This window comes from Sciurus carolinensis, unplaced genomic scaffold (assembly GCF_902686445.1).
Source record: "Sciurus carolinensis unplaced genomic scaffold, mSciCar1.2, whole genome shotgun sequence".
NCBI lineage: Eukaryota > Metazoa > Chordata > Mammalia > Rodentia > Sciuridae > Sciurus > Sciurus carolinensis.
In genome coordinates this window covers 141,296-167,647 of record NW_025920154.1, presented here as the reverse complement: position 1 = coordinate 167,647, position 26,352 = coordinate 141,296, and the positions used below count along the sequence as shown (strand labels likewise).

General features: G+C 35.4%; 1 protein-coding gene and 1 long non-coding RNA gene across 4 annotated transcripts in view; one reads left to right on the top strand and one right to left on the bottom strand.

Annotated features, from left to right (window-relative positions):
- Nucleotides 1-26,037, top strand: part of LOC124974559 (uncharacterized) — a 91,055-nt gene extending 65,018 nt beyond the window's left edge. The window contains exons 4-6 of one of the 2 annotated variants that reach the window (XR_007106795.1): nucleotides 8,920-9,011; nucleotides 24,139-24,179; nucleotides 24,950-26,037. This is a non-coding gene — a long non-coding RNA (uncharacterized LOC124974559). Of the gene's footprint in view, nucleotides 1-8,919; nucleotides 11,573-24,138; nucleotides 24,180-24,949 lie in introns of those variants that run through there. The other variant, XR_007106794.1, reaches the window with a different exon arrangement.
- LOC124974555 (LIM zinc-binding domain-containing Nebulette-like) overlaps nucleotides 1,665-26,352 on the bottom strand; it is a 75,698-nt gene continuing 51,010 nt past the window's right edge. Inside the window, exon 3 of one of the 2 annotated variants that reach the window (XR_007106793.1) lies at nucleotides 1,665-1,820. Coding sequence is in view for 1 of the 2 variants with exons in the window: in XM_047537739.1 (XP_047393695.1) it covers nucleotides 13,280-13,340 (61 nt within the window). In the remaining variant the exon portion in view is untranslated. Of the gene's footprint in view, nucleotides 1,821-12,850; nucleotides 13,341-26,352 lie in introns of those variants that run through there. The other variant, XM_047537739.1, reaches the window with a different exon arrangement.

Genomic DNA, 26,352 nt, shown 5'->3' with positions numbered 1-26,352 from the left:
TGGAGGAGAATTGAATTGTAAGCTAGATAGGAAAATTATGCCAGACCCTACTTTTTCAAAGTCTGCTCCATGGATGCCCAGGGATTACTGTAGTCTTTTCCATGAGGGCAGCAAGGTCAAATCCATTCTCATAACAACACTGAGATCTTGTTTGACTCTTAAGTGGTAAAGACATTTGCACTGATTGTAGAAAAACCGTAAGTCTTGACTATCTCCCCAAGGCTTATGAGTAAATGGTTTGGTTCCCAAAGTTGTACTTTTGGAAAATGGTGATGGAGCCTTGAAAAATGGGGCCTAGTGGAAGGTCCTAAGGTCACGGGGGCATGCCCTTGAGGGGGATTGTCAGACTGACTCCTTCCTCACTCTGCTTTGTTTCCTATCCATGAAGTGAGTGGTTTTGCTCGACTATGTACTCTGCCATCATGTGCCGCCACAGACCTCAAATAGTGGAGCCAATCAGTCATGGATAACCTCTAAAACAGTGATCCAAAATAAACCTTTTTTCTTTGTAAGTTGCTTATCTCAGGTTTTGGTGATAGTAATGGAAAACTGACTAACATGGCAATGGTAGGTTAAACACCTGGCACCTCAACATAAATCAAAGTGATAACTCCAAATCAAGTTGTCATTGTAATTCTTCACTGCTGTTCACTCACAGGGAAAAAGCCAGTTTCTGTGAAGGGCCCATCAGAATTACTCATTTTATGAAAACTCCACACTTGAGTGCATCTTTGTAATATTCTCTGTAACAACGTGGATAGTACATATGAAGTGTTTTTACAAATAGCAAAATACAATAGCTGTTTTTATATAAAAGCACATATTAAAGTTGTTATTCAAACTTACATTGTTTTCAATAAATACCATTTCTATTTGAAAACATGACTATTAAACTGTGGTTATGCATGCCTTGATGTTTGCCAGACATTTTCTTGAACAAAGTAATTCTGTTACTTCAAGAGGAAAAAAAACAAAAAAACAAAAAACCAGTATTTATTGCCAATGATAAAATTCAAGTTCTAAAGCAAAAATTAGATGTTTTGAAATCTTATGTCTCCCTCCATGAGATTGACAGTTTCTTTATTATGTAAGGCTTGATGATATTAGAGGTGATATTTTAAAATAACTGATTTTGTTTATTATACTTTAAAATTTTGGAGCCTCTGTGTTTCTCAGCAAACCAACATTTGCAAATGATCATTCCAATTGTAGGAGAGAATACATTTTTACGTAACACAGTGTAAAATATTAATTGACAATAGTTTTATATTCCACATTTCAAGGAACTTAATGTAGCAAACAAAACTTTTAAAGTAATATTCACCCTTTTAACTACCTGCCTGTGTGATGCTGGATTTTCTAAGCTTCTTTCAAATGACAAGTCACAAGAAATGAAATGCAAAATCAGATACAAGTCCCAGCTATTAGACCAGATACTAAACAATTGTAAAACATTGCTATTCCCTTAAAGTATAATTTTTAAAAATTATGTATGTTATTTATAGTAATATGTAATAGGTTTTTATGATTATTTGAATAAATTAGATATTTTACACTTTTCTCAGTTTTAATATCTAACATGGTAAATAATGAAAAATACAATCCACAAGTCCCCAAAATTCCTTGGGATCTTGTATAGTTTTTAGAAGTGAAAGCATCCTGACACCAAAAAAAATTGAGAACTGCTAAAGAAAACGGCCTAGTAAACTGGGGGTGAGGGGACAGAGCAGAATGCAGCTTTGTTTTGATGATGTCTACCTGTTCCTTAGAAATCTATTAAGACTTCATCTTCTGCAGCAGTTCTTATCTGTGTTGCTCTTCTGTTTAAACAAACAAACAAACAAAAAAAGGAATTTTAAGTTCTGAGGAATAGATTAAAACTCACAATAGTAGTAGTATACTTATTACTCCTTATTGCATTTAGAAAAATGTACACTTTGGACTCTTTTGAAATATCTTTATGAATTGTAAAATAAAGACAAGAATACAAATAAAAATAATCTAAATGCTCTGTAAAAGAAATAGATTTGTGCTTCTTGATATACTATAAGGTCTTCTATCTTAAAATGCAGAGGATCCTCCTCTATAAACAAACAAATTTTTAGCTTGCCATTATAAAAGGTGAAAGAAGACGCTTAGGAAGAAAATTAGCCTGGAGTTTTTTTTTTTTTTTTTTTTTTTTTTTAAGGCGCTGATGGAGCTGCTGCTAATTGAACTATGTCCTGAGCTGAGAACTCATTTAGATCAACTTAAAGCTGGTCAAGTTTGAGACTGCACAAATAAACCACCAGAGAAATGTCTGTAGTAATAGACATGAAACATTTTCCTCTTTTCCACAGAGGGCTTGACTGAGAACCATATTGATTTTTATTTTAGTTACCTCCCTCTAGTTTTATGTGAAATAAGCAGAATTGGGGGGAGGGGTCGTGATGCTGTGGTAGACAACAGAAATTTTAAAAAACCTGTTTATTAATTTTTAAGTAATAAAAATACTTTCAAAAGTTCAACAATACTGATTGAAATACAAATGTTAATATGTGATGAGACCCTAGGAAATATTTTAAATAGTTATGAAACGGTTTTGTTTTATAATGAACTATGAATATTGTACAGTTAATTTCCTCACTGAGGATTCTGAACATTCCTATGTTATTTCACGTGTACTGAAGAACATCGTTGTGCGATGCTTTGTGTAAAGTTATTGTGAAAACTTTATTGTCTTTATTTTTACCAAAGATTTCCCATAGTTTGAAGCATTTGAAGCAATAAAATATAAAAAGTTAAGTCACAATGCTTTATGTTTAATCTTCTCGGAAAGAGATTGAAATAGGTGGGACATTTCACATATTTATTTTTTTTATTCATTTTTATTGTAAACAAATGGGATACATCTTGTTTCTCTGTTTGTACATGAAGTAGAAGCATACCGTTTTTGTAATCATACATTTACCTAGGGTAATAGTTTTTTATTCATTCTGTTATCCCCCCCACCTGCAACAGATTTTTGTGTTTCTCTGATATTGTATTAATCTGGTGCTTGCTGAATGAGTGCAGGTGCAGAAATTTCTCTGGTCCTTCTTAGGTGTGCCATCACTAGGCTAAGATGATAGGATTTAGATAATCCCTCTGCCCCCACAGAACTTTCAGTCTGTCTGTGGGGAAGACATTAATCAGAGAGTCACAAAAATAAGTGTAAAATCAGAATGGCAAGTGGTAACAGCTACTGAGGAAATGTGGTTGGAAAATGGTCTTTGGGTCAGAAAAATATTCACCAATGAAGCAAGATTGAGCATGTGATAAATAAAAAAGTCTTTGGCACTGAGGAAGCCACCTGTGGAAGAGCATTGTAGAGGAGGGAGGGAGCTGCCATGTCATGTGACCGTGGTCCTGGCAAAGAGGCAAGCTGGGCCATGGGGACTTTTGTGAACTGTGTCCAGTATGCTGGTGGCAATCCTTTTTAAGATATTTAAGAGATGCATTGTTTTTCCTCCTTGTCTTCACTGCAGCTTCTCTAAACTTGCTCTCTGTCTTCTTTGTACCTTATTTTCATAACTTGATCCCTCCCCACTGCAGGACCCCTCCCCACTTTATTTTCCTTGCCTGGATCATTCCTGTTTAATTACAGTCTCTTTTCTTCTGGGTGATTGTTGCATTCCTCACATGGCTCTTCAAAAGCTTTTCCATTCTTCCTTTTTTATCATCTGCTCTAAACCTCCTCACTTTAGGGAGATGATCTCATCTCCAAATTTATTCACAAAGTCAAGGTCATAAACATGAAATTTCTAATTTTTTTTTCTGTATCAAAATTCTCTTTGTTCTTCCCTTTTACCCTTGAGAATTAAAAGTGTCCCTTTTTCTCAAAATACCTGAGACTGATATTTATTTTTATTTTGGTATTTAAATTTGTTTTTTTTTTTTTAATAAATTTGCTTCTGGAGGCTGAGAAGTCCTCCAGATGCACTGGCATCTGGGGAGGGCCTTCCTGGTGCATCATGACATCATCTATCTCTGGCCTCTTCTCCTCTGGCTTCTCTTCTACCTCCCTCCTCCTCTTTGACTTGCGATTCCTCTACAGGATCTGTCCTTGGCTGACTTTTTTCTTTGATCTCCAGGGATCTCTTCTTCTGTGACTCAAACGTAACTGATTTCTGATTGTTTATCTTTTGCCTTAGCAGTTCTCCAGAACTATTTATAGATTCTAAATGCTCCATGTTCTCTAAAATACCACTACCATGCAGCCGTTACTTAGTACCACTAGAGGAACACCCATCACACTATTTTATGATATATATTAATTTGTCTTCCTCTCGTATGAACTTTCTGAATGCAGAAGCTAGAATTTTCTAGCTTTTGTTTTCTTCTACACCCTAACAGGATATGATAGCAGGAGAGCAATAGTAATATGTGGAAGGTACAAACTCGAAGCCTGTCTCATGTTCCTACTACCTAATATATATCCTTGACATATCAATTGGATCATTTTTCTTTTTCTAACATTGACTCCTATGACATTATAATGATATTGTTTTCTGAAACATTTTCAGACAAATAAAAGAGGGAGTCGTTTTGAAGGAAACATTTGACAATCATGATTTTAAAAAAATACAACCATATTATACTGTAAGTAGTGGTTTGGTTCATGAGGTAGCTCATAAATAGCTACTTTAAATCTTGCATCAAAATATGTCATCAACAAAATTACAGCTACACCATTCTCCCACTGTGGAAAGTCTTCATTTAAACAATGAATATTCATTGTATGTCTGAGCTTTGTTTGAATGTACTTTAGCTCATTTTCAATTGTTGTAACAAAATATCTAAGAACTAGGTACTTCATAAAGACCAAAAAATTATTTCTCAAAATTATAGAAATCCAAGAGCATGGCACCAGCATCATGCCACATCATAACATGGCAGAGGGCAATAACACATGGTAAGACAGTAAACAAGCTAACTTGGGTCTTTTTTCTTCTTTCAAGACTCTAATGCCTGTAATCCCACTGGCTCGAGAGGCTCAGGGAGGAGGATCACTAGTTCAAGGCCAGCCTCAGCAACTTAATAAGACACTAAATGACTTAGCAAGACCATGTCTCAAAATAAAAAGGGCCGGGGTGAAACTCCCAGTACATACATATATACTTACACACATGCATACATACATACATAGATACATACATACATACATAAAGCAAACAAGCCACTAAAGTTATTATGGAGGTTCTACCCTCTGACATAATCTAATCCTAATTGCCCCCTAATGACACTGCCTGCAAATTCCATAAACAAGAATTTGAGGATGAATTTTCCAACACATGAACTCCGGGAATACAGAAAATCCATAGTAGGGGTATACAGGCTATACCTGAGATATGCCAAGGCCTTAAAGCTCGGCATCCCTTTTTCTTTAAGATGATTAATATTTCAAAATGTGTACATTCAGGTGTGTTACTACCATCTTTCTGCATATTAATCATTGCTGTGGTTTTAGTAAGAAGATAAATACATTTTTCTGAAGTAATTTGTTGAAGAAAGTCAAGGGTATATACATGTCATGATACAATGATGCTCTCTCTCTTCCTTGTGGATGTGTATTTGTGAAGTGATGATTCATACAGATTTGATCCTCATGATTTGTCTATTTCATATTGGTAAATTCATCTACACACTAAAATATGTTTGTAAGCCAGGTACAGTGCACATGCCTATAATTCCAGCAACTCCTAAGGCTCAGGCAGGAGGGTCACAAGTTTGAGACCAGCCTCAGTAACTTAAGAGAAGCCCTAAGCAAATTAGTGAGAACCTGTCTAAAAATAAAAGATATAACTCAATGGTAAACTGTCTCTGGGTTCAATCCAAGTACAAAAAATAAAAAAATAAAAACAAAACAAAATCCCATAAAAATATATTTGTAACCTCAAAATCAATATCCGTGGAGATTTTATAGTTATTCGAGGACATGCCCTGAAATGTTTGAGTCTCCTAAAGTGCATGTTCCCAGCTTAGTTGGAACAAGGCGACATTCTGCCTTCTCTTTTCAGCTCTCACAGAGTAAACAAGTGTCCTTTTTGCAGTCTATTTAGTGCCACGTTTTTTTGCATTTTTGTGCTTTTGGTTAGTGATTTTGCTGGCTAAAATGGCCCCTAAAAATAGTATTGAAGAGCTGTCTAGTGCTCTTAAGATAAGAATGCTGTGATGTGCCTCAGGGGAAAAATCTGTATGTTAAATTTATTCAGGCGTGAGTTTGTGGTGTTGTTGGCTGTTAAGTTCAGCATTAATGATTCAAAATTATTTGTTTCTAAAAAGCTTTTTTGAACCTATAAAAGGTTATATTCAGTTGACCAGTTGATGAAAATGGAACTCCAGAGACTGAGGGGAACCCTGGGTTTTCCCCAGGAGTGCTGGTTCAGTGTTTGCTCATTCATCTTTGCTGTGGTTTGGACATGGTTGGAGTGTGTCTCTCAGAGCTTCATTTGTCAGAAGCTTGTGGTGGTATGGGAGGTAATGGAACTTTTAAGAGGTGGAGCCTGGTGAGAGGTCCTTAGATTGTTGAGGGAGCTGCCCTCAGAAGGGATTTGGATAGCTCTTCTGGAAATTCTGGGCTCTCATGGGACCCCTGAGCTCTCTTCAGAGCAAGTAATAGGAATGAGCCTGATCCTTGAACCACTTTTTTGCTTCTATTTAGAGATGTGATCTCTCACTCTCACACATGCATCCCTTGCTTATTGCGGGTCCCTCTTCAAAGCATGTGCTGTTTGGACTTTCAGACTTCAAAACTGTGATCTAAATAAACCTCTTTTCTTTATAGTTAGCCTTCTTCAGGTATTTCTTTATAACAATGAAAATGGACTAATATAAGTGATAGTACCATGAATGAGAATTTGTGTGAGTGTATGTGTGTGTGTGTGTGTGTGTGTGTGAGAGAGAGAGAGAGAGAGAGAGAGAGAGAGAGAGAGAGAGAGAGAGAGATTGATTACCTTATCTAAGCTCCAGAAAGAAAAAACAAATAGATTAGAAGGTACTGCATCATGCTCATACAGTTGTGGATAAGAGGAAAAGAGTTTATGGAACATGGCTAAATGGCAATTCCCTCTGCTAGCCCTAGAATATACTGTCAGTCCAGAGTAGCTTTGTTTCATCCTGAAGTGAACAGAAATGGTCTGTTTTGTTATAGTCTGGAAAAGGTCTAGTTCTTAGTAGAGTACAAGGTATAAAGGACTGTGCAATTAGTAATTCATATGTGCTCAATAGTTTGAGAAGTGACTATAGTACTAGGAGAAAGCCATTTTGTTCAGAAGACATTGAGGAATTTTATTCTTTCTTTTGTACCTTCAATTATTCTGATTTATCCTGGCCATTTTTTCTCTCTGGTAACTGCCCATGAGGTTTTTGTTGGTTGGTCTGGTTTTTAAGATACAGGGAAGTTACTGGACCTGTGGAGTGGATTTCTAGTCATTCAGCTCCATATACTAGCTCACAGCTAGTTAGTCCATGTCAAGGTGTCTCAAGTTCAAGAAACAAAATCAAACCAAAGTAGAAGTATTTCAACAGATTGTATCAAGCTGGATGAAATTTTAGGTATAGAATGAGGTCAGGCTTAGGAAAAGCAGATGAACAACTGCTCTCATAAAAACTCCCATTTCTTTTAAAAGAATTATTGAAATTGAAAATATTTCTGTACCCTATTTAAGTGTGGATTTGTGAATCCTGCAGTAAATCTTGCCTTGTCAGTATACTTAGCTTTAATATTCTTTTATAATTTTACCCTGGTCTTTAGTTTGCAAGTAAAATGGATATTGTCATTTTCAAAAGGTCATTTTGTAATGTGGCTCTAAGTGACATTCTCAATGTGCCATGGGGCTGACTCCAGGTAACTGAGAAGTAAATCAGGTGATATTTACTCCCTTAATATTCCTGAGAGAAGTCCTAGTAAATTGGGGGTGAGGGGACAGAGTAGAATGCAGCTTTGTTTTGATGATGTCTACCTATTCCTTAGAAATCTATTAAGACTTCATCTTCTGCAGCAGTTCTTGTCTGTGTTGCTCTTCTGTTTAAACAAACAAACAAAAAAAGGAATTTTAAGTTCTGAGGAATAGATTAAAACTCACAATAGTAGTAGTATACTTATTACTCCTTAATACATTTAGAAAAATGTACACTTTGGGCTCTTTTGAAACATCTTTATGAATTGTAAAATAAAGACAAGAATACAAATTAAAATAATCTAAATGCTCTGTAAAAGAAATAGATTTGTGCTTCTTGATATACTATAAGGTCTTCAATCTTACACTTAAAATGCAGAGGATCCTCCTCTATAAACAAACAAATTTTTAGATTGCCATTATAAAAGGTGAAAGAAGACACTTAGGAAGAAAATTAGCCTGGAGCTATTTTTTGTTTCACAGACAAATTCAGCAAAGGGATCAAAACCATTTATTTTTTTCTATGTCATAGTAATTTAATTGTACTTTCCTTTCCCTAAAATACAAAAAGGAGTACACAACGATTGCAATAGGATAAAATGTTACAAAAATGTAAGGATCAAATTGCTTCTAAGTTTAATTTGATTGATTTCTGAATAAAAAATATGATTTTAGAAATGACATTCTTTCTTTCTAGAGAGTATTATAAACAACCACAATAACAAGAAAGGAAAACTATTGTTTTAAAGTATGTTTGAATGAATAAATGTTTTGCAGATCACTAATACTCAGTAACATTATTTGGGAGTTCAGAGGATGATCTGGTTTGTATTACACATATTTACACTTTAAAATGCCTTGTGAATTAAGTCAAGTTTTATTACAAAGAGATGCTAAGAAATATGAAAATATGGAGAGTTTTGCTGTATGAAGATCATCATTATCTAAGGGATACAATTGACCAGATTTTGAGAAACAGATTTGGCTTTTGTTTCTCCAGAGAGCACAGTCAGATGAACTGGAAAAAATTGAAAAGCACGGCCCATCCTCTAAAGACAAGGAAAATGCCAAGTCTCTGGACAAACCTGAACAGTAAGCAATGACTTCAGGCCCCATAGAGGGCATCGAGGCTACAGCGGGCTCTTGCCATTTGGAAAAACAGTGTCTTGAGGGTGTAATTGTTATGAATGAGATGAGTATTAACATCTGTTTATACAAACTATATTTTTCCTCTTAACTTGGCTTTATTTCCTTAGGTTCCTTTGTGAACTGTCATTAATCCCCCACTTTTCAGAGTGAGTCTTTTGCATCATGTTCCAGTTAACATTTTCAGAAATTATTTGCTCAATTCATTGCACACTAGAATTACACAGAAATTAGTGCGGAGGGTTCTGGTCCAAAGTGAAGGAAGCTTGAGTTCTAATATTTAATTCTGTTCAGTCATGTTTATATTACAAAATTTTTATTTACTCTAAGTACTCATTAAATTTGAGGGATAGCAGTCCCACAGGTGGGAACATTTATGATTGAGCTTCAAGATCAAAGCACATGCTCAGATTGGCAAACAGGGCTGCAGGACTGCATTGAGAGAGTGTGGCCAGTGTGTGCTGGCCTCTGGAGAGCTCTTTTACCACTGCTTTTGCCAAAACCAAATCTTTACTTTTTATGGTCCCCTTGGATAGCAGACTTCCAAATGAATGTGACTCAAAGGCATATTATTTACTTCCCTTCATTTCTTTGGAATGGCCCCTCAACAAATTATTAATATTATTCCAACCAAATGATTTAAGAGAAGCCATTTGGTTCAACAGAAGATAAAAATTCCTTTGAAAATGAAGAATGAATGTTTGGCAAAAATGACCAATATTAACATTTTTTTAAAAATTGTCAAAAATCAGTAGTACCATTTGTTCTAGTTGTTACCATCCTTTTGAAAAGTGGAGAGATGTTATCAAAGACATCTTCAGAGGAAATGACATGAAAATTGAAGTTAAGTATGTTCTGGAAGAAGTGAGTGTGTACTCATTTGGAAATGAATCTTTATAACTTCGTTTTGGTTTTCTATAACTTATGCCAAAATATATTGTTTTAGACATAGGCACAATTAGGATAATGATGATGATGATGTTTTATAGTAGTTCTCAGTGTTATAGCCATATTTATTTCCCTTGCAATTCCATCACAGAAAAGGCCTAGCTTGGTATCTTTCAACTTACAAAAGCTTACCTGAATGCTTGTTGGTACATCTTTTTAAAGTTAACTTTGGGGAACACTGCTCTTAAAGTATACATAGTACTGAAGAAGGACAAAGTTTGGTTGTGACCCAAAACTATTGCTATAATACGAATGAATAGTTGGCATCAATTTTGGATGATTCAAGTAAAACTTTGTATAAGAAAAAATTTGTTCTTTATCCTGTCTTACAGACATTAAAAAATGGCCCAGGGGTTATGCAAGTTCTAGGTTTGGTTCTTGCCTTTGGCAACTACATGAAAGGTGGAAATAAAACTCGGGGACAGGCAGATGGCTTTGGATTAGACATTCTCCCAAAGCTGAAAGATGTCAAAAGCAGTGGAAGTATTTTTTATTAATGGATATAGGCAAATTGAGAATGTTTTGTCTGGTAATAGATTTGACTATAAATCAGTTGTAGTAAATATTTCTTTATGTTCCAAGATCAAATGTTTCTTTATGTTCTGAGGTAGATAAAAGTAAACCACAGCATATTTGTGAATAATGATGTCTCCTGAAGTGAGTAATTTGAATTTTATGTCTAATGAATAACTATAGTATTTCTAAATAAAAGTAATTATTCTTTTCAGTCTGTCATTACCAAGTCTGCTACTATTTCCCTTTTGGGAATGTGAGGATGAATCATTTTCTGTGAATTAGATATCTACCTGTTATCTTCTCCATGTTAGTCTATAGAGGCCAACAGCTAATGTATTTTAAAAACAAAACAAAGATGAGGGAAGTAATTTATAAATAAAATATGAAAGATGACCTTGCTTTTCTATATATCATTTCATTCCTCATACTGGTGTGCATGAGAAGGTCTAAGCCACTCTGCAGATCTAGTTATTTTTTTAATCTGCTTCTGCAGATGTTTAAAATTATTATCTAAGTGATTGTAAATGGGCCAGTAGAAATATAAGGTTAGAGATGTTGGGCAGAGTCACAGACTAAAGTCTGATTTGGTAAACTTAGACAATAAAGAGGTATGTTTCTTTGATAAAAGAATCACTACACAGAACATTCTGATGAAGGAAATTATGAACACATTTCTAAAATACTGAGTTTAAGTAAACAATTGGCTTCTAGAAGTGAAAATATATGGATTGTCCTTCCTAGATAATACAGTTATCTTTCTCATAAGATCGAGAGACTTTTTTGGTCTCTTTCGCCAGTTAAGTTTTTGTTTATTCTTTCATTCACATGCATGTATGTATGTACGTATTTATCCACCATCTTTCATTGAGTGTCTATGAAATGCCAGACAGTGTGCTTTTCTAAAATTAAATAGCACATAGTTCTTTCTTGGCATAATTTTTTGTGATTTTTGTGGTTATTTCAATAAACACAAATATATATTTCAAATGCTATTATATATGTATGAGAAACATTTTCTAGGAATGTATAGAATTAATAAATCACATTTGTAAAAAACAATCAGTTTTCTAAGTATCTTAGTTTTCAGATATTTCTTAGTAACTTCATATTATTGAACCAACTTTCTCAAATAACATTGAAATATAAATACATCAACATAATATTCAATTTATCAAAATGGATCCAAAATATATTGTGGTAATTCTAATTATAGATGAAAAGTGATTATTTGTGAGTTTTTTGTATTGGTTTACATCTTTGATTCAACTCTCTGTTAAGTTAAATTTTATTAATTTAAGTAATTATGGAGTAATCTAGAAAAAAAATAAAATACTAAATCAGGAAGCAAATGCTATTAAATAATTTCACATGCCCTTGCAGAAAAGCTATGCAAGGTCTTCCTGAATTGGTTCTTTCTCTTTAAAATAAATGTAACTGATCTACTTCTCAGTTTTATGTGTAAACCTCATGGACAGAACCGTTATTTTGATCACTCAGAATTTTGTTCAGTATGACTACCAGCAGGTTTTTAACAAATTTTTCAGTAATTGATTCATGTACTGCTGTTCAATTGATTTACAAGTTAAAAGAAAGGTTGCTTAAATCATTTTACAAGCAAATCTTGTCTAATGAGGGAAACCTTTAATAGATATATTACTATCTCATGTCAAACTCAACTATGAAGGACAGTTGTTCTTTTTATAATCAGAGGAAAAATCATGGCTTGATCTGAGTACCGACCAGTTAAAATTTACAGAGGATATTTGAGCAATTAAAAATTCTAGAACAAGGCAGCATTCCAGATCAAAGATGGTTCAGGAGGTGCCACACCTCCAAATGTGCAGGTTGTATTTATAATCACAGAAAATAGGTGACATACAAAAACAGCCTGATTGACAGGAATTGTCATTTGCATTATGTGGCCTTGTCTGGGCAGCTTTCAGCCTCTGATGAGTAGAAGTTCAGCATTGATACTCAGTTGCTTGCTTATATAGGGTATACTCAGGCTTGCCGCTTGCCGCTGACCAGCGGGACAAACGACATGTACTCTTCAGAAGTTCATGAGGCAGCTTCGACTTTATTCAAATAACACCCTCAATATATAAGCAGTCTCATGCATAAGCAATTGTAATCACATATGTCCATCCAATCCTATTAAAGGTCAAGCGATCACGAGCTCAAGCATACATGTAAGATTTATCTGTCCACGCGCTAAGCAGCTGAACTAATTATCATACAGTCAATGGTAAACGCTTCCTGTTTTTCTTTTTTTTTTTTTTTTCTTTTTCTTTTGCCCATTGAGTTCTGTTAATACTTTGGAGTTGATATGCCATAACAATATGTCATATAATATTTCATTTTGAAGGACAAATTTAAGATAGTTATTAACTCAATATACTATAGTTTCATACACATATTACACAAATATGCATATATATAAGCACTATATTTTAACTATGTATGTATTATAGTGGCAAGCAGTTATTTCCACTCCAAATAATTTTATATCAAAGTCTATAGCAAATACCCATGGAAACCAAACATCTTACAAGTAGTGTGGAATTTAGATGAGCTTGCAATCCTCCTTTGGGAAAGTGCATTTTAGGAAGACATTCACTAGTTAATATTTATTAGTTGCTACATGAAGCACAGCACTATCTACTGAAAACCGTTTATTTTTAATAAAAACAAAATGACACAAAATCATAGTAAATATGTTTCTCATATTTCATGCATTGTCTCATTGGCAGTTAAGAAGATTCAGCCTTGTATAAAATGAATCCAGAAGGATCCTTTGGGTTTTGAAATATTCTGAAAAATAAATATTGCCAAAGTTAATAAATATAAACATATTTTCACCAGGAATATTTGACATTTTTATGTTGTGATATAAACTGAATACATTAATAACTTTTCCCCCCTTTGGTGCACTGTAATCATACATAATAGTGGAATTCACTATGCCACTGGAATTGTACATGAACATAATTATTTCATATATATATATTTTATTATTGTAAACAAATGGGATACCATGTTGTTTCTCTGTTTGTACATGGAGTCAAGGCATACCATTTGTGTAATCATAAATTTACATAGGGAAATGTTGTTTGATTCATTGTTATTTTTTACCCTTCCCCCCACCCCTCCTACCCCAATTTTCCCTCTATACAGTACTTCCTTCCTTCATTCTTGTCCCCCTCCCACCCCCCATGACGTGTCATCATCCTCTTATCAGTGAGATCATTCGTCTTTTGGATTTTTGAGATTGGCTTATCTCACTTAACATGATATTTTCCAATTTCATCCATTTGCCTGCAAATGCCATAATTTTATTATTCTTTATAGCTGAGTAATATTTCATTGTATATATACACCGCAGTTTCTTTATCCATTCATCAATTGAAGGACATCTAGGTTGGTTCCATAGTCTGGCTATTGTGAATTGAGCAGCTATGAACATTGATGTGGCTGTATTTCTGTAATATGTTGATTTTAAGTCCTTTGGGTATAGGCCGAGGAGTGGGATAGCTGGGTCAAATGGTAGGTCCATTCCAAGTTTTCCTAGGAGTGTCCACACTGCTTTCCAGAGTGGCTGCACTAATTTGCAGCCCCACCAGCAATGTATGAGTGTACCTTTTTCCCTACATCCTCTCCAGCACCTATTATTGCTTGTATTCTTGATAATCACCATTCTAATTGGGGTGAAATGGAATCTTAGGGCAGTTTTGATTTGCATTTCTCTTATTACTAAAGATGGTGAACGTTTTTTCATATGTTTGTTGATTACTTGTAGATCTTCTGTGAAGTGTCTGTTCATATCCTTAGCCCATTTGTTGATTGGGTTATTTGTATTCTTGGTGTAGAGGTTTTTGAGTTCTTTATATATTCTATCTGAAGTATGAGTGGCAAAAATATTCTCCCACTCTGTAGGCTATCTCTTTGCATTGCTGTTTCCTTTGCTGAGAGAAAGCTATTTAGTTTGAATCAATCCCAGTTATTGATTCTTGCTTTTATTTCTTGTGCTGTGGGAGTCCTGTTAAGGAAGTCTGATCCTAAGCCAACAAGGTGAAGATTTGGACCTACTTTTTCTTCTATAAGATGCAGGGTCTCTGGTCTGATTCCGAGGTCCTTAATCCATTGTGAGTTGATTTTTGTGCAGGGTGAGAGATAGGGGTTTAGTTTCATTCTGTTGCATATGGTTTTCCAGTTTCCCCAGCACCATTTGTTGAAGAGGCTATCTTTTCTCCATTGCATATTTTTGGAACCTTTGTCTAGTATGAGAAAATTGTATTTATTTGGGTTTGTGTCCATGTCCTCTATTCTGTACCATTGATCTACCTGTCTATTTTGGTACCAATACCATGCTGTTTTTCTTACTGTTGCTTTGTAATAGAGTTGAAGATCTGGTATTGCGATGCCCCCCTGCTTCACTCTTTCTACTAAGGATTGCTTTAGCTAATTCTGGGTTTTTTATTCTTCCAGATGAATTTCATAATTGCTTGCTCTTTCTGTAAGGTACATCCTTGGGATTTTAATTGAAATTGCATTGAATCTGTATAGCACTTTTGTTAGTATGGCCATTTTGACAATATTAATTCTGCCTATCCAAGAACATGGGAGATCTTTCCATCTTCTAAGGTTTTCTTTAATTTCTTTCTTTAGTGTTCTGTAGTTCTCATTGTAGAGGTCTTTCACCTCTTTTGTGAGATTGATTCCCAAGTATTTTATTTTTTTCGATGCTATTGTGAATGGGGTAGTTTTCCTAATTTCTCTTTCTGAAGATTCATCACTTATGTATAAAAATGCAATGGATTTATGAGCATTGATCTTCTAACCTGCTACTTTACTGAATTCACTTATGAGTTCTAAAAGTTTTCTGGTGGAATTTCCAGGTTCCTCTAAATATATAATCATATCATCAGCGAACAGGGATAGTTTGAGTTCTTTTTTTCCAATTCGTATCCCTTTAATTTCTTTGGTTTGTCTAATTGCTCTGGCCAGAGTTTTTAGGACGATGTTGAATAGAAGTGGTGAAAGAGGGCATCCCTGCCTTGTTCCAGTTTTTAGGGGGAATGCTTTCCGTTTTTCACCATTTAGAATGATATTGGCCATGAGCTTAGCGTAGATGGCCTTTACAATGTTAAGGAATGTTCCCACTACCCCAATTATTTCTAGTGTTTTGAGCATGAAGGAATGCTGTATTTTATTGAATACTTTTTCTGCATCTATCAAAATAATCATGTGATTCTTAACTTTAAGTCTGTTGATATGGTGAATGACATTTATTGATTGCTGGATGTTGAACCAACCTTGCATCCCTGGGATAAAACCCACTTGATCGTGGTGCACTATCTTTTTAATATATTTTTGGATGCGATTTGCTAAAATTTTGTTGAGAATTTTTGCGTCGATGTTCATTAAGGATATTGGTCTGAAATTTTCTTTCCTCGATGTGTCTGTGTCTGGTTTAGGTATCAGGGTGATATTGGCTTCATAGAATGAGTTTGGGAGGGTTCCCTCCTCTTCTATTTCATGGAATACTTTGAGGACTATTGGAATGAGCTCTTCTTTAAAGGTTTTGTAGAACTCGGCTGAGAACCCATCTGGTTCCGGACTTTTCTTTGTTGGTAGGCTTTTGATGACCTCTTCTATTTCATTGCTTGAAATTGATTTATTTAAGTTGTGTATATCCTCCTTGTTCAGTTTAGGTAATTCATATGTCTCTAGAAACTTGATGTCTTCGAGGTTTTTTGTTTTGTTGGAGTATAGATTTTCAAAGTAGCTTCTAATTATGTTTTGTATTTCACTCGTGTCTGTAGTGATATTTCCTTGTTCATTCTGAATTTTAGTAATTTGAGTTTTCTCGCTCTTTCTCTTTGTTAGTGTGGCTAAGGGTTTATCAATTTTGTTTATTTTTTCAAAGAACCAACTATTTATTTTGTTAATTTTTCCGATTGTTTCTTTTGTTTCAATTTCGTTGATTTCGGCTCTGATTTTAACTATTTCCTGTCTTCTACTACTTTTGGTGTTGGTCTGCTTTTCTTTTTCTAGGACTTTGAGCTGTAGTGTTAAGTCATTTATTTGTTGATTTCTACTTCTTTTGTTGAATGCACCCCATGAAATAAATCTTCCTCTAAGTACTGCTTTCATAGTGTCCCAGAGACTTTGATATGATGTGTCTTTGTTCTCGTTTACTTCTAAGAATTTTTTTATTTCCCTCCTGATGTCTTCTGTTATCCATTCATCATATAATAGCGTATTATTTAATCTCCAGGTATTGGAGAAGTTTCTGTTTTTTATTTTGTCATTTATTTCTAATTTCAATCCATTATGATCTGATAGAATACAAGGTAGTATCTCTATCTTCTTGTATTTGCTAACAGTAGCTTTGTGGCATAAAATATGGTCTATTTTAGAGAAGGATCCATGTGCTGCTGAGAAGAAAGTGTATTCGTTCTTTGTCGGATGGTATATTCTATATATGTCCGTTAAGTCTAAATTGTTGATTGTGTTATTGAGATCTATAGTTTCTTTATTCAATTTTTGTTTGGACAATCTATCCAGTGGTGAGAGAGGTGTGTTAAAATCGCCTAGTATTATTGTGTTGTGGTCTATTTGTTTTCTGGAATTGAAAAGGATTTGTTTGACGTACATGGATGAGCCAATGTTTGGGGCATAGATATTTATGATTGTTATGTCTTGCTGGTTTACGCTTCCCTTAAGCAGTATGTAATATCCTTCTTTAACCCTTCTGAGTAGTTTTGGCTTGAAGTCCACATTATCTGAAATGAGGATGGATACTCCTGATTTCTGGTTTTTCATAGATGATTGTCTATCATGAGATAGACAAGGCCCCATGTGACCACTGCAGTGTTTTGGGAAAATGCAGTGATTTTCATTTAAAGGCATTTGGAGTCATTTCCTGCAAACTTCAACATATGTATTATAGGTAAAATTTTTAAATTATTTTCTGTGGGCTCTTCAAATTGTTTCAAACAACAATCGTACTTTGACAGAAAGAATATAGAAGCATTTAAAATACCTTTGCAGAAAGGGAAAAATTGTGGAATGAATCAGAATGAACTTTCATATGTGCCTGCATGGATGTAGTCTGGTGAGTAAAGTGTAAGTGGTTTGAAAAGAGATCAGTGGAGAGAAGAGAGGGGAATGGTGGGGGAGTGCTAGGGATTGAATTGGAGTGGGTTGAGTTCCACACTTTTGTGATAATGTCAGGGTGTATCCTGGTGTTGTATATAACAAAAAAGAATAAATTTGAAAAAATATCCTTGCAAATATCACTAAATAATTTATAAACCTCTAAAAACTTACATTTTTTTTTTAATTCTGTGGTCTATCATGTCAATAAGAAGGAAATAAAAGTGACTTCATTATTATTGTTCTAGTTCTAACAAAGCATTATATTATAACATTCTGAGTTTTTACAGCATCAATTAACACTGACTATAATATTCAATAAATCATGGATCAGAGACTTTAAGTTCACCTCTAACAAGAGCAATTAATTTAAAGTAGTTTTAAGATAATAGATACTACTGTCTTGTACATTTAATATCACCAGAAATCTCTCTCTTGGTGGTCCTTGATCCTTGGGAATGCAAGGCACAAAGTGAAAAGTCTACAAATGTTGGTCTATGAAGTCTGACATTGAAAGTAATCGATACCAGTGAGTGCTATCCAGTCACATCCAGACATAGGGAACAACTGTCTTAATACATTAACTAGTCATAGTATTTTCTTTCTCTCCCTCTCTTATTTATTTATTGGTTTGCATTTGCATTTAAATACCATATTTCCATCATGAATCGAGTGACTATTATTTTCATGGATTAGTATAATTATGCAGGTGCTCTATACACCTAAAACTCCAAACCCAGAATGTATGGAAAGGTCTTTCTGAAGTTTATACATTGAGGTTTTCATTATGAAAATAGGGGATATTACCCCCAACGTGCCTGCCAATGTTTCTGGTCATCTTTACTGTTGATAGAGGATTCTTTCTGGTTTGAACTTGACTATCTTTTCTTCCTACCTCCAGTACTCATGTTGATACAGTTGCAGTGAAAAGAACTATCATACATGAACATTAATTAGTGGGGTGCCACCAGGTACCATGCTGAATTGTAGTTCTCCTACTTCATTTGTTTATGTGGAAAGGGGACAAGAAAGCTCACATTTACTGAATATCAACTATGTGCCAAGCACCATATCTGTGTTATTCAATCTTTTTTTATTCTTTTTAGATATACATGACAGTAGAGTATATTTTGCATATTATACATACATTGAACATACCTTTTTCTAACTAGGCTACCATTCTTGTGGTTGTACATCATGTGGAGTTACACTGGTCGTGTATTCGTCTGAACATAGGAAAGTCTGCCTTTCCTCTTCCTGTCCCCCCTTCCCTTCATTCCCCTTTGTATGTCATTCAATCCTAAACAAAAAAGGAAATTTAATGAAGTAGTAGTAGATTAAAAAAAAGCTGAATCTCAGATCATAAAGTTAATAAGAACCAGTATTAAAACCCAGACATATCTGATTTCAAAACAAAAACACGTTCAGTTCCAGCAAATATCCACTTTACAGTGAAAATTGTAGGCCAAGACTCTGAGTAGAGATGGGGAGTAGATCTGAGATTCATACCTGATGTTCCTGACGTGAGGTCAACATAGTATATCTACTAGAGTTGCAGCAGGTACTCTGACTCTCCTTTTGGTTTGTTCTGGCCAGAAAGTGCACTTATAAAAGCAAATCCCTGAATTTTGCTCCCTCTTTCATTCTTATCTGATAGGGGTTATTTTAAAATTATTTTTTATTTGAGTTACCAACAGTTAAGGAAAATACAGAGAGTGGTTAGAAACCTAATTATACTTTCTGCCTTTTCTCTTGTGGAACTTGAACACTCCTACTGAGACCAGAGAACTTTTAATTAACTGAACTATTCTTAACTGCCAGTCTGTATTTTAAAATGCAAGCACATGCTTAAATACATTTGAAATCCACAACTCATTTGTAAAGTCATTTTATTAGGTATCACCTAAGTCTTATAATGGGTGGTTGACCTATTTGCTTTTTTCTTCCTTATAACCCTTTATTTAGTGTCATTTTCTATCAATAACTGCTCTTTTGATTTAAACCAGATTTTCGGAGGAGGATCTGCCAAGTATCATTGATTCTACTGAATGGCCCTGGGTAGTGGAAGTGTCAGGTTTTCAGACTGCCAGGGTCACTCACCTATTTCCACAGACCTGACATATGATACTTCCTTCACTGAGCTTCATCTATGAAAACATCTTTCACCACTGTGACAGAAAGACCCTTTAAGAACAATTTTGGAGAATTAAAAGTTTATTTGGAGGCTCTTGGTTTCAGAGATCTAAGTCCTTAGATGACTGGCTCCACTGCTCTGGGCCCAAGTGTGGCAGAACATCATGACAGAAGCATGTGCTGGAGGAAAGTGGTTCAGGACATGGCCACCAGAAAGCAGATAGAGAGGGACTAAGCTCAGCTCACAAAATATATACCACAAAGGCACACTCTCAAATGACCCATCTCCTGCAGCCACACCCTACCTGCCTACAGTTACCAACCAGTTATTAATTCCTATTAGGGGATTAACACTGATTAGGTTAAGGCTCTCATAACCCAATCATTTCACCTCTAAACTTTCTTACATCATCTCACACATTACTTTTTGGAGAACACCTAATATTTAAACCATAACACGTGTTGCTGTGGGCTCCTGTGTGAGAATTGATGGGTCATTTCTGTTCCTGCCTGCTTCACTGGTATACTATTGGCTTTCACTGAATGACTTGCTAGGTGTTTCTTCAAATGCCTCTTAGTAAGTGCTTGTCAAGAGGTTCAGCAGCCCTTGTATAGGGATAGATGTCAGATGTCATATGTAGGACTTTGTATTGCAGACATTTTTCTTAAAATATTCTAGATTCTAAGAAAGCACTAGAAGTCCTCTCTAAGTAATATGGGAAATACAGAAAAAGAAAAGGGGGCTGGGGAGATAGCTCAGTCGGTAGAGTGCTTGCCTTGCAAACACAAGGCCCTGGGTTCAATCCCCAGTGCCGCAAAAAAAAAAAAAAAAAAAGATACTCATAAAAAGTTCTCTGAGGTAGACATTGTTAAAATTATGGTACATCTGTCTAGTCTTTGAAGGTGTGAGCCCCATCTTGCTTTATTATTGGAACTATTCAGTGTCTTTCCTCCTTGTATCTGGTAGTTTTCATGGGCTAATCATGAACCAGTATCTAAAGTCCCTTTCTCCCTACCTGCTCGTGAGGCCCACATCCTTACCATGTCCTCCATTGCCCTTTTGAAGACCACTGCTTCTTGGCATGATGACTTTCAACTACCATTGTTCTGACCCTAGTGGAGGTCACCACTCCTAACAGGTATTATGAAGCCTATGCCACCTGATAAGTTTCCCCTGTGATCTCTTAAACTTGTGCTTTTCTCAAGATTTACTTGATTCTTAGTAACAGTAGTAGCAAGGGCAGAGCAAGTATGACTCCTTTGTAGCCCAGATCAGCTTGTTTATTTTGGGGATGGTGGGTAATGGGGATTGAATTCAGGGGCATTCCAGTCAGTGAGCCACATGTCCAGCCTTATATTGTATTTTATTTAGAGACACTGAGACACTTAGCACTGAGTTGCTTAGTGCTCTGCTTTTGCTGAGGCTGGCTTTGAACTCATAACCCTCTTGCCTCAGCCTCCCGAACCACTAGGATTACCTGTATGCACTACCATGCCCAGCAAGGAAGGAAAGCCCACAACCCAAATTCCCAATGAGATGAGTCTTTGCAAACGTCTTTTATTTCTCAGCAGAATCCTTGTCAAGCACTGAGGGAAATTGCAGGTGGCATAACACTTTAGGTCACAAATACTCTTAATTTCCTCCAGTCTTGTCCTTCTAATGCATTCAGTAAAGGAATATCTCATATAAAATCAATCTGACCATGTTTCTATGTCTATCTGTGTTAGGGTCCCATTCTGACTAATCCCCGAAGAGTCAAAGTGAACACGCAGTAATGCAAATCACACAACAAGGTTTTATTAAAGCAAGCTCTACTGCAACCAGCCCCTCAGACCGATACAATGGCTGGGGCGGGGGGAGCGGCCCAGAGTGGCGAGAAAGTGCTCTTTTTAAGAGCTTTTTTAGCATTCATACACAAGAACCCCTACATTATTGGTTAACATTCGGACAGCTAAATATTTGTCCTCTTTTGGTTTGGTCCCTCCACTTTATTTGAATCTTCTTGGGTCCCACCAAAACTGAACGGTCCTGGAGGGAGCAGGGAGGAGGGAAGGAGTGAATTATGAAGGAGAGGGGTCAGGGCTAGGTTTCTCTGTTCTTGCTAGGTGGGGTCTCCGGGCAGCTGCACATTCCTCAGATATCTCTGAACAGCCTTGATAAGCCCGGGACCCAGCACATCCTATTTGACCTGTATTGACCCTCGAGGGTGCTGTTGTGGCTGCTGGCATCCTCGGTGTTTGCGCGCCCTTTTTCTGGGGAGGGCGGTTTTACAGGTCAGTTCATGAAATAACTTGTTTATACAAGATGGCTGCACAGATGGCACCCCATTCTCAACATCTGAAATTTTGCACAGTGCTATTGAAAATACTACTCAGTGTTGTAGGTCATTACTACCAAGATGTCATGCCTAAATCCAACCTAAATCAGGCATTCAAGACTTCCCAGCAATCATATTTTCTTGATTAATTTTTTTCTATTCTTTGGGAAGATAAAGTTTTTTCCACTTCCCTTAACTCTACTTTCAAGCTATGTTCTCTATCATCCTCTATACAAGAATATCACATTTCAGATTAAATAGAAGATAAAGAGGGTACTTCTTTCTAATATTCAAACTCCATATCTCAGTGACATTTCCTCTGTGTACACACAACTTGCCTCCTCGAACTTTTCCATCCTCTCATTCCATCACAGAGAAGAAACTCTTCACCATAGAAAGTGAAAATAGAAATGTAAGGAAGACAACTTGGTCAGGACCAGAGATAGACAGCAGAGAGGAGAGAGTGTGGTAGAAGATAGAGCTTTCTAGGGAAAGGAGTTCAATTGTAGCTTAAGGAGAGAGGATTATGAGGGAGGATCTGTAGGGCTTTACTACTAGGAAACCACTGGTGACCTTTGAGTGAACCAATTCAATAGTTTTGGGGATGGAAGACAGTGTGCAGTAAGTTAAGACAGATAATGAGAATTGGAATGAAGAACACATGTGCATAATATACTCTTTCATGAACCGTGTCTTCAAAGGGGCTGAAAGTTAGAAAAATCAAGAATAGAATTCCTTCCTTCCCTCTTACTCTCCTCCTTTCATTCCTTTTTCCTTCTTTCTTCTTTGTGTGTGTGTGTGTGTGTGTGTGAGAGAGAGAGAGAGAGAGAGAGAGAGAGAGAGAGAGAGAGAGAGGAGAGGTGGGGGGGCCGGGGTACCAGGGTTTGAACTCAGGGGCACTCGACAGGGTCTCGCTGAGTTGTTTAGTGCCTCACTTTTGCTGAGGCTGGCTTTGAACTCGTCATCCTCCTGCCTCAGCCTCCAGAGCCACTGGGATTACAGGCATGCACCACTGTACCCAACCCTTTCTTCTTTCTTTCCTTCCATCCTTTCTTATTCTCTCCATCTTCCTTCCTTCCCTTTTTCCTGTCTTTCTCTCTCCTTCCTCTTTCCTCTTGCCCCCACCTCTCTCTTTCTGTCAGTCCTTCTTCTCTTTCTATTTTAATAATAAGGAAGTTTGGTCTATCGTTCTAGGGTTGAGGGAAAAAAGCAAGTTAGTAGGAATGGTTTGATGATTCTCAAGAAGGAAAATTTTACTTGGTGAAACACTGTCTGAGATTTTTGAGTGAGCAAAACTCTCATATTAGTAAAGAAAAATGAATTAAAAACACATATAGAGTCCCCTTGTTATGAAGGCAAATGTCCCTTCTTGCCAAAAAGGGACACTTAGGGCAAGGATAATGCATGACTTGGGTGAGAAAAAATTGACGGAGTTCAAGTCAAATGGATTCTATCTTTTCAAGCACAGATTTGGAGCAATGACCTTGATATCTGAACTTGAATAAAGTGAAAAGTTCTGGACAACAATATTAATCAAAAATAGAAAACGAAACCTCAGGGTCAAAACAAAGACTTCTGAATTTGGAACACCTTGCTGCCTTTTAGTGAATTTGAAAATGTTCTTTCCTCTGTAAACTGTTAACCTCAGAAAGATGATAATTTAGTGCTAAATGCTATTCAAACCATAGGTATACCCCATTGCATATTGTCATGATAGATATCACGAAGGTTAATCAAAAATAGAAAACGAAACCTCAGGGTCAAAACAAAGACTTCTGAATTTGGAACACCTTGCTGCCTTTTAGTGAATTTGAAAATGTTCTTTCCTCTGTAAACTGTTAACCTCAGAAAGATGATAATTTAGTGCTAAATGCTATTCAAACCATAGGTATACCCCATTGCATATTGTCATGATAGATATCACGAAGGATGCTAAAAATCTGAAATTGGGCTGAGTATGCAAATAGGTGACCTATTAACAAATTCTTGGTCTCTTTCAGATACAGTCACCTCAATAGTTTGACAGCAGTTTTTGTTTGAAGTAAGTGAAAATAAACATATGCATATTTATAGCAACTTTCTAAAGAACTCACTTAAAACTTAAGTGAACTCCCAGTTCATAATAGCTTATTTTTTTTGTAAGACTGATAAAATGATGTTCTTCATCCATACATGTAACCTGGCACCAACACATGGTTATCAACATTGCATTATTTGATAGAGAGAAGGAAATAGAAGATTAAAAATAGAAGCACAGTGTCAGTGTGAAACACTCATTTCTCTGTTATATTTTCCTATCATTACATAATCTTTAACTAAAAGAAAGGGTAGTATTTTTAACTGCCAGAATTTTTCAGCAACTTCTCTTTGTTTAAATTGGCTGTATTAATATTTAATACTTTGTAGAATATTATTACTTTTCCATTTTAGCCAACAAAAATGAAATAATTCAAGTAATTAGTTGTCTTATTGATTGTTTAAATAAAATATATGGAATTGATTATTTACTATTCATAATTTTTGTCTTCTTATCCCAATTTTGAAACCTTTCTAACACACAAATTCAAATTCTGAAATTGCCAAAGCATTAAAATAGTTAAAATAGATTCAAGATCTAATCCCTTTACTCATGATTGCATTTAGTGTATCATTCTCACCAGATGTCTTTGTAAATTAGACTGAATATCATTAATAACATTTTATGTGAAAAAAGATACTTGCATGTCACCATAATTAGGTCTCAGGCAGTTTTGTTTTTATAAATTGTCTCACTTGAATTTATGTTATTTTCTTCTAAAACTTTGTTTTCAGGCTCCTATTAGGAAAGCTAGCATTTCTTCTTGTGGAAGAATAACCTTATTCATAGGTGTGTCAGATGATACAAGGTATGTCAGATACCTAAGGTGGGGGGAGGGCAAGTCTCAAATTCCATGAGTTTCATCTCAAGTTTCATTAGTATACTGAATTTTTTTACTTGATTTTTACAGTTGGGTTGAAAGACTTCTGGAAGAAATTAACCTTTTAGCCATTTTTGATTTCAAATGTATTTAAGCTTGTATTTGCATTTTAAAATATGGACTGGCAGTTTGAAATAATTTTTGTGCTCACATTAAATTCTAATTTAAAAAAAACAGATGATGTAACTTAGTGTGGCCATTATAGAATTCATAAAATTTCTCAAAAAATTAAAACTAGAACTATAGTATTATTCAGCAATTCAGCAATCCTATCATTGGGTATATACCTAATGGAAATAAAATCAGTATGTTAGAGAGACCTCTGCACTCCCATGTTTACAATAGCCAAGAGATGAAATCATCTTGTATCTACCTATAGAAGAATGTATGAAGAAAATATACGACACACAAGGAGGAATACTATTTAGTCTTAAAAATAAAAGAATAAAATCCTTTCCTTTGTAACAACATGGATGAACCTGGAGGACATTGTGCTAAATGAAATAATCCAGGCCCAGAAAGACAGATACCATCATGACCTCACTCCTACGAAGAATCTGAAAAAGCTGATCTCCTAAAAGTAGAGAATGGAATGATGATTACCAGGAATGAGGAAGTTGGGGCAGTGGATTGGAGAGAGGTTGGTCAAAGAATACAAAATTACAGTTAGGTAGAAAGAGTTCAAGAGATGTGCTATAAAACATGGTGATTGTTGCTATGATGATATGTTGTATTCCTTAAAAATGCTGAGTGGATGAAAAGTATTTTCAGCATAAAAACAATAACTGTAAGAGGTAATGTATATGTTAATTACTAGGTTGACACATTCCACAATGTCTGTATACACACTATGTATACATAGTGTATACACACTTCAAAACACTCTATTGTACAAAAGAAATACACACGATTTTATCTGTCAATTTAAAACAAATAAAAATTTAATCCTGGAAAAACAGAGAATGTCATTTGAAGTCTTCTATCTTGTATTGGTTTTGAAATTTAATAAGCTCAAGATTTCTTAAATGGGGTGATATTTTTTAAAGTACAATACATCAAATTTAGAATTCTTATATTGAAACAACATTTCCTCATTTATTATCAGAACAACTATTACATAAGCACCTTGAATCAAGGCATTAATTCTTTGAATTCATCCATTTAAAAGTAATATATCGACTCCAATAAAGCAAACTAGATAAATCTTGTATCAGAGTAAAATGGACATTTATTATAAGTATCAAAGAAACACTAAAG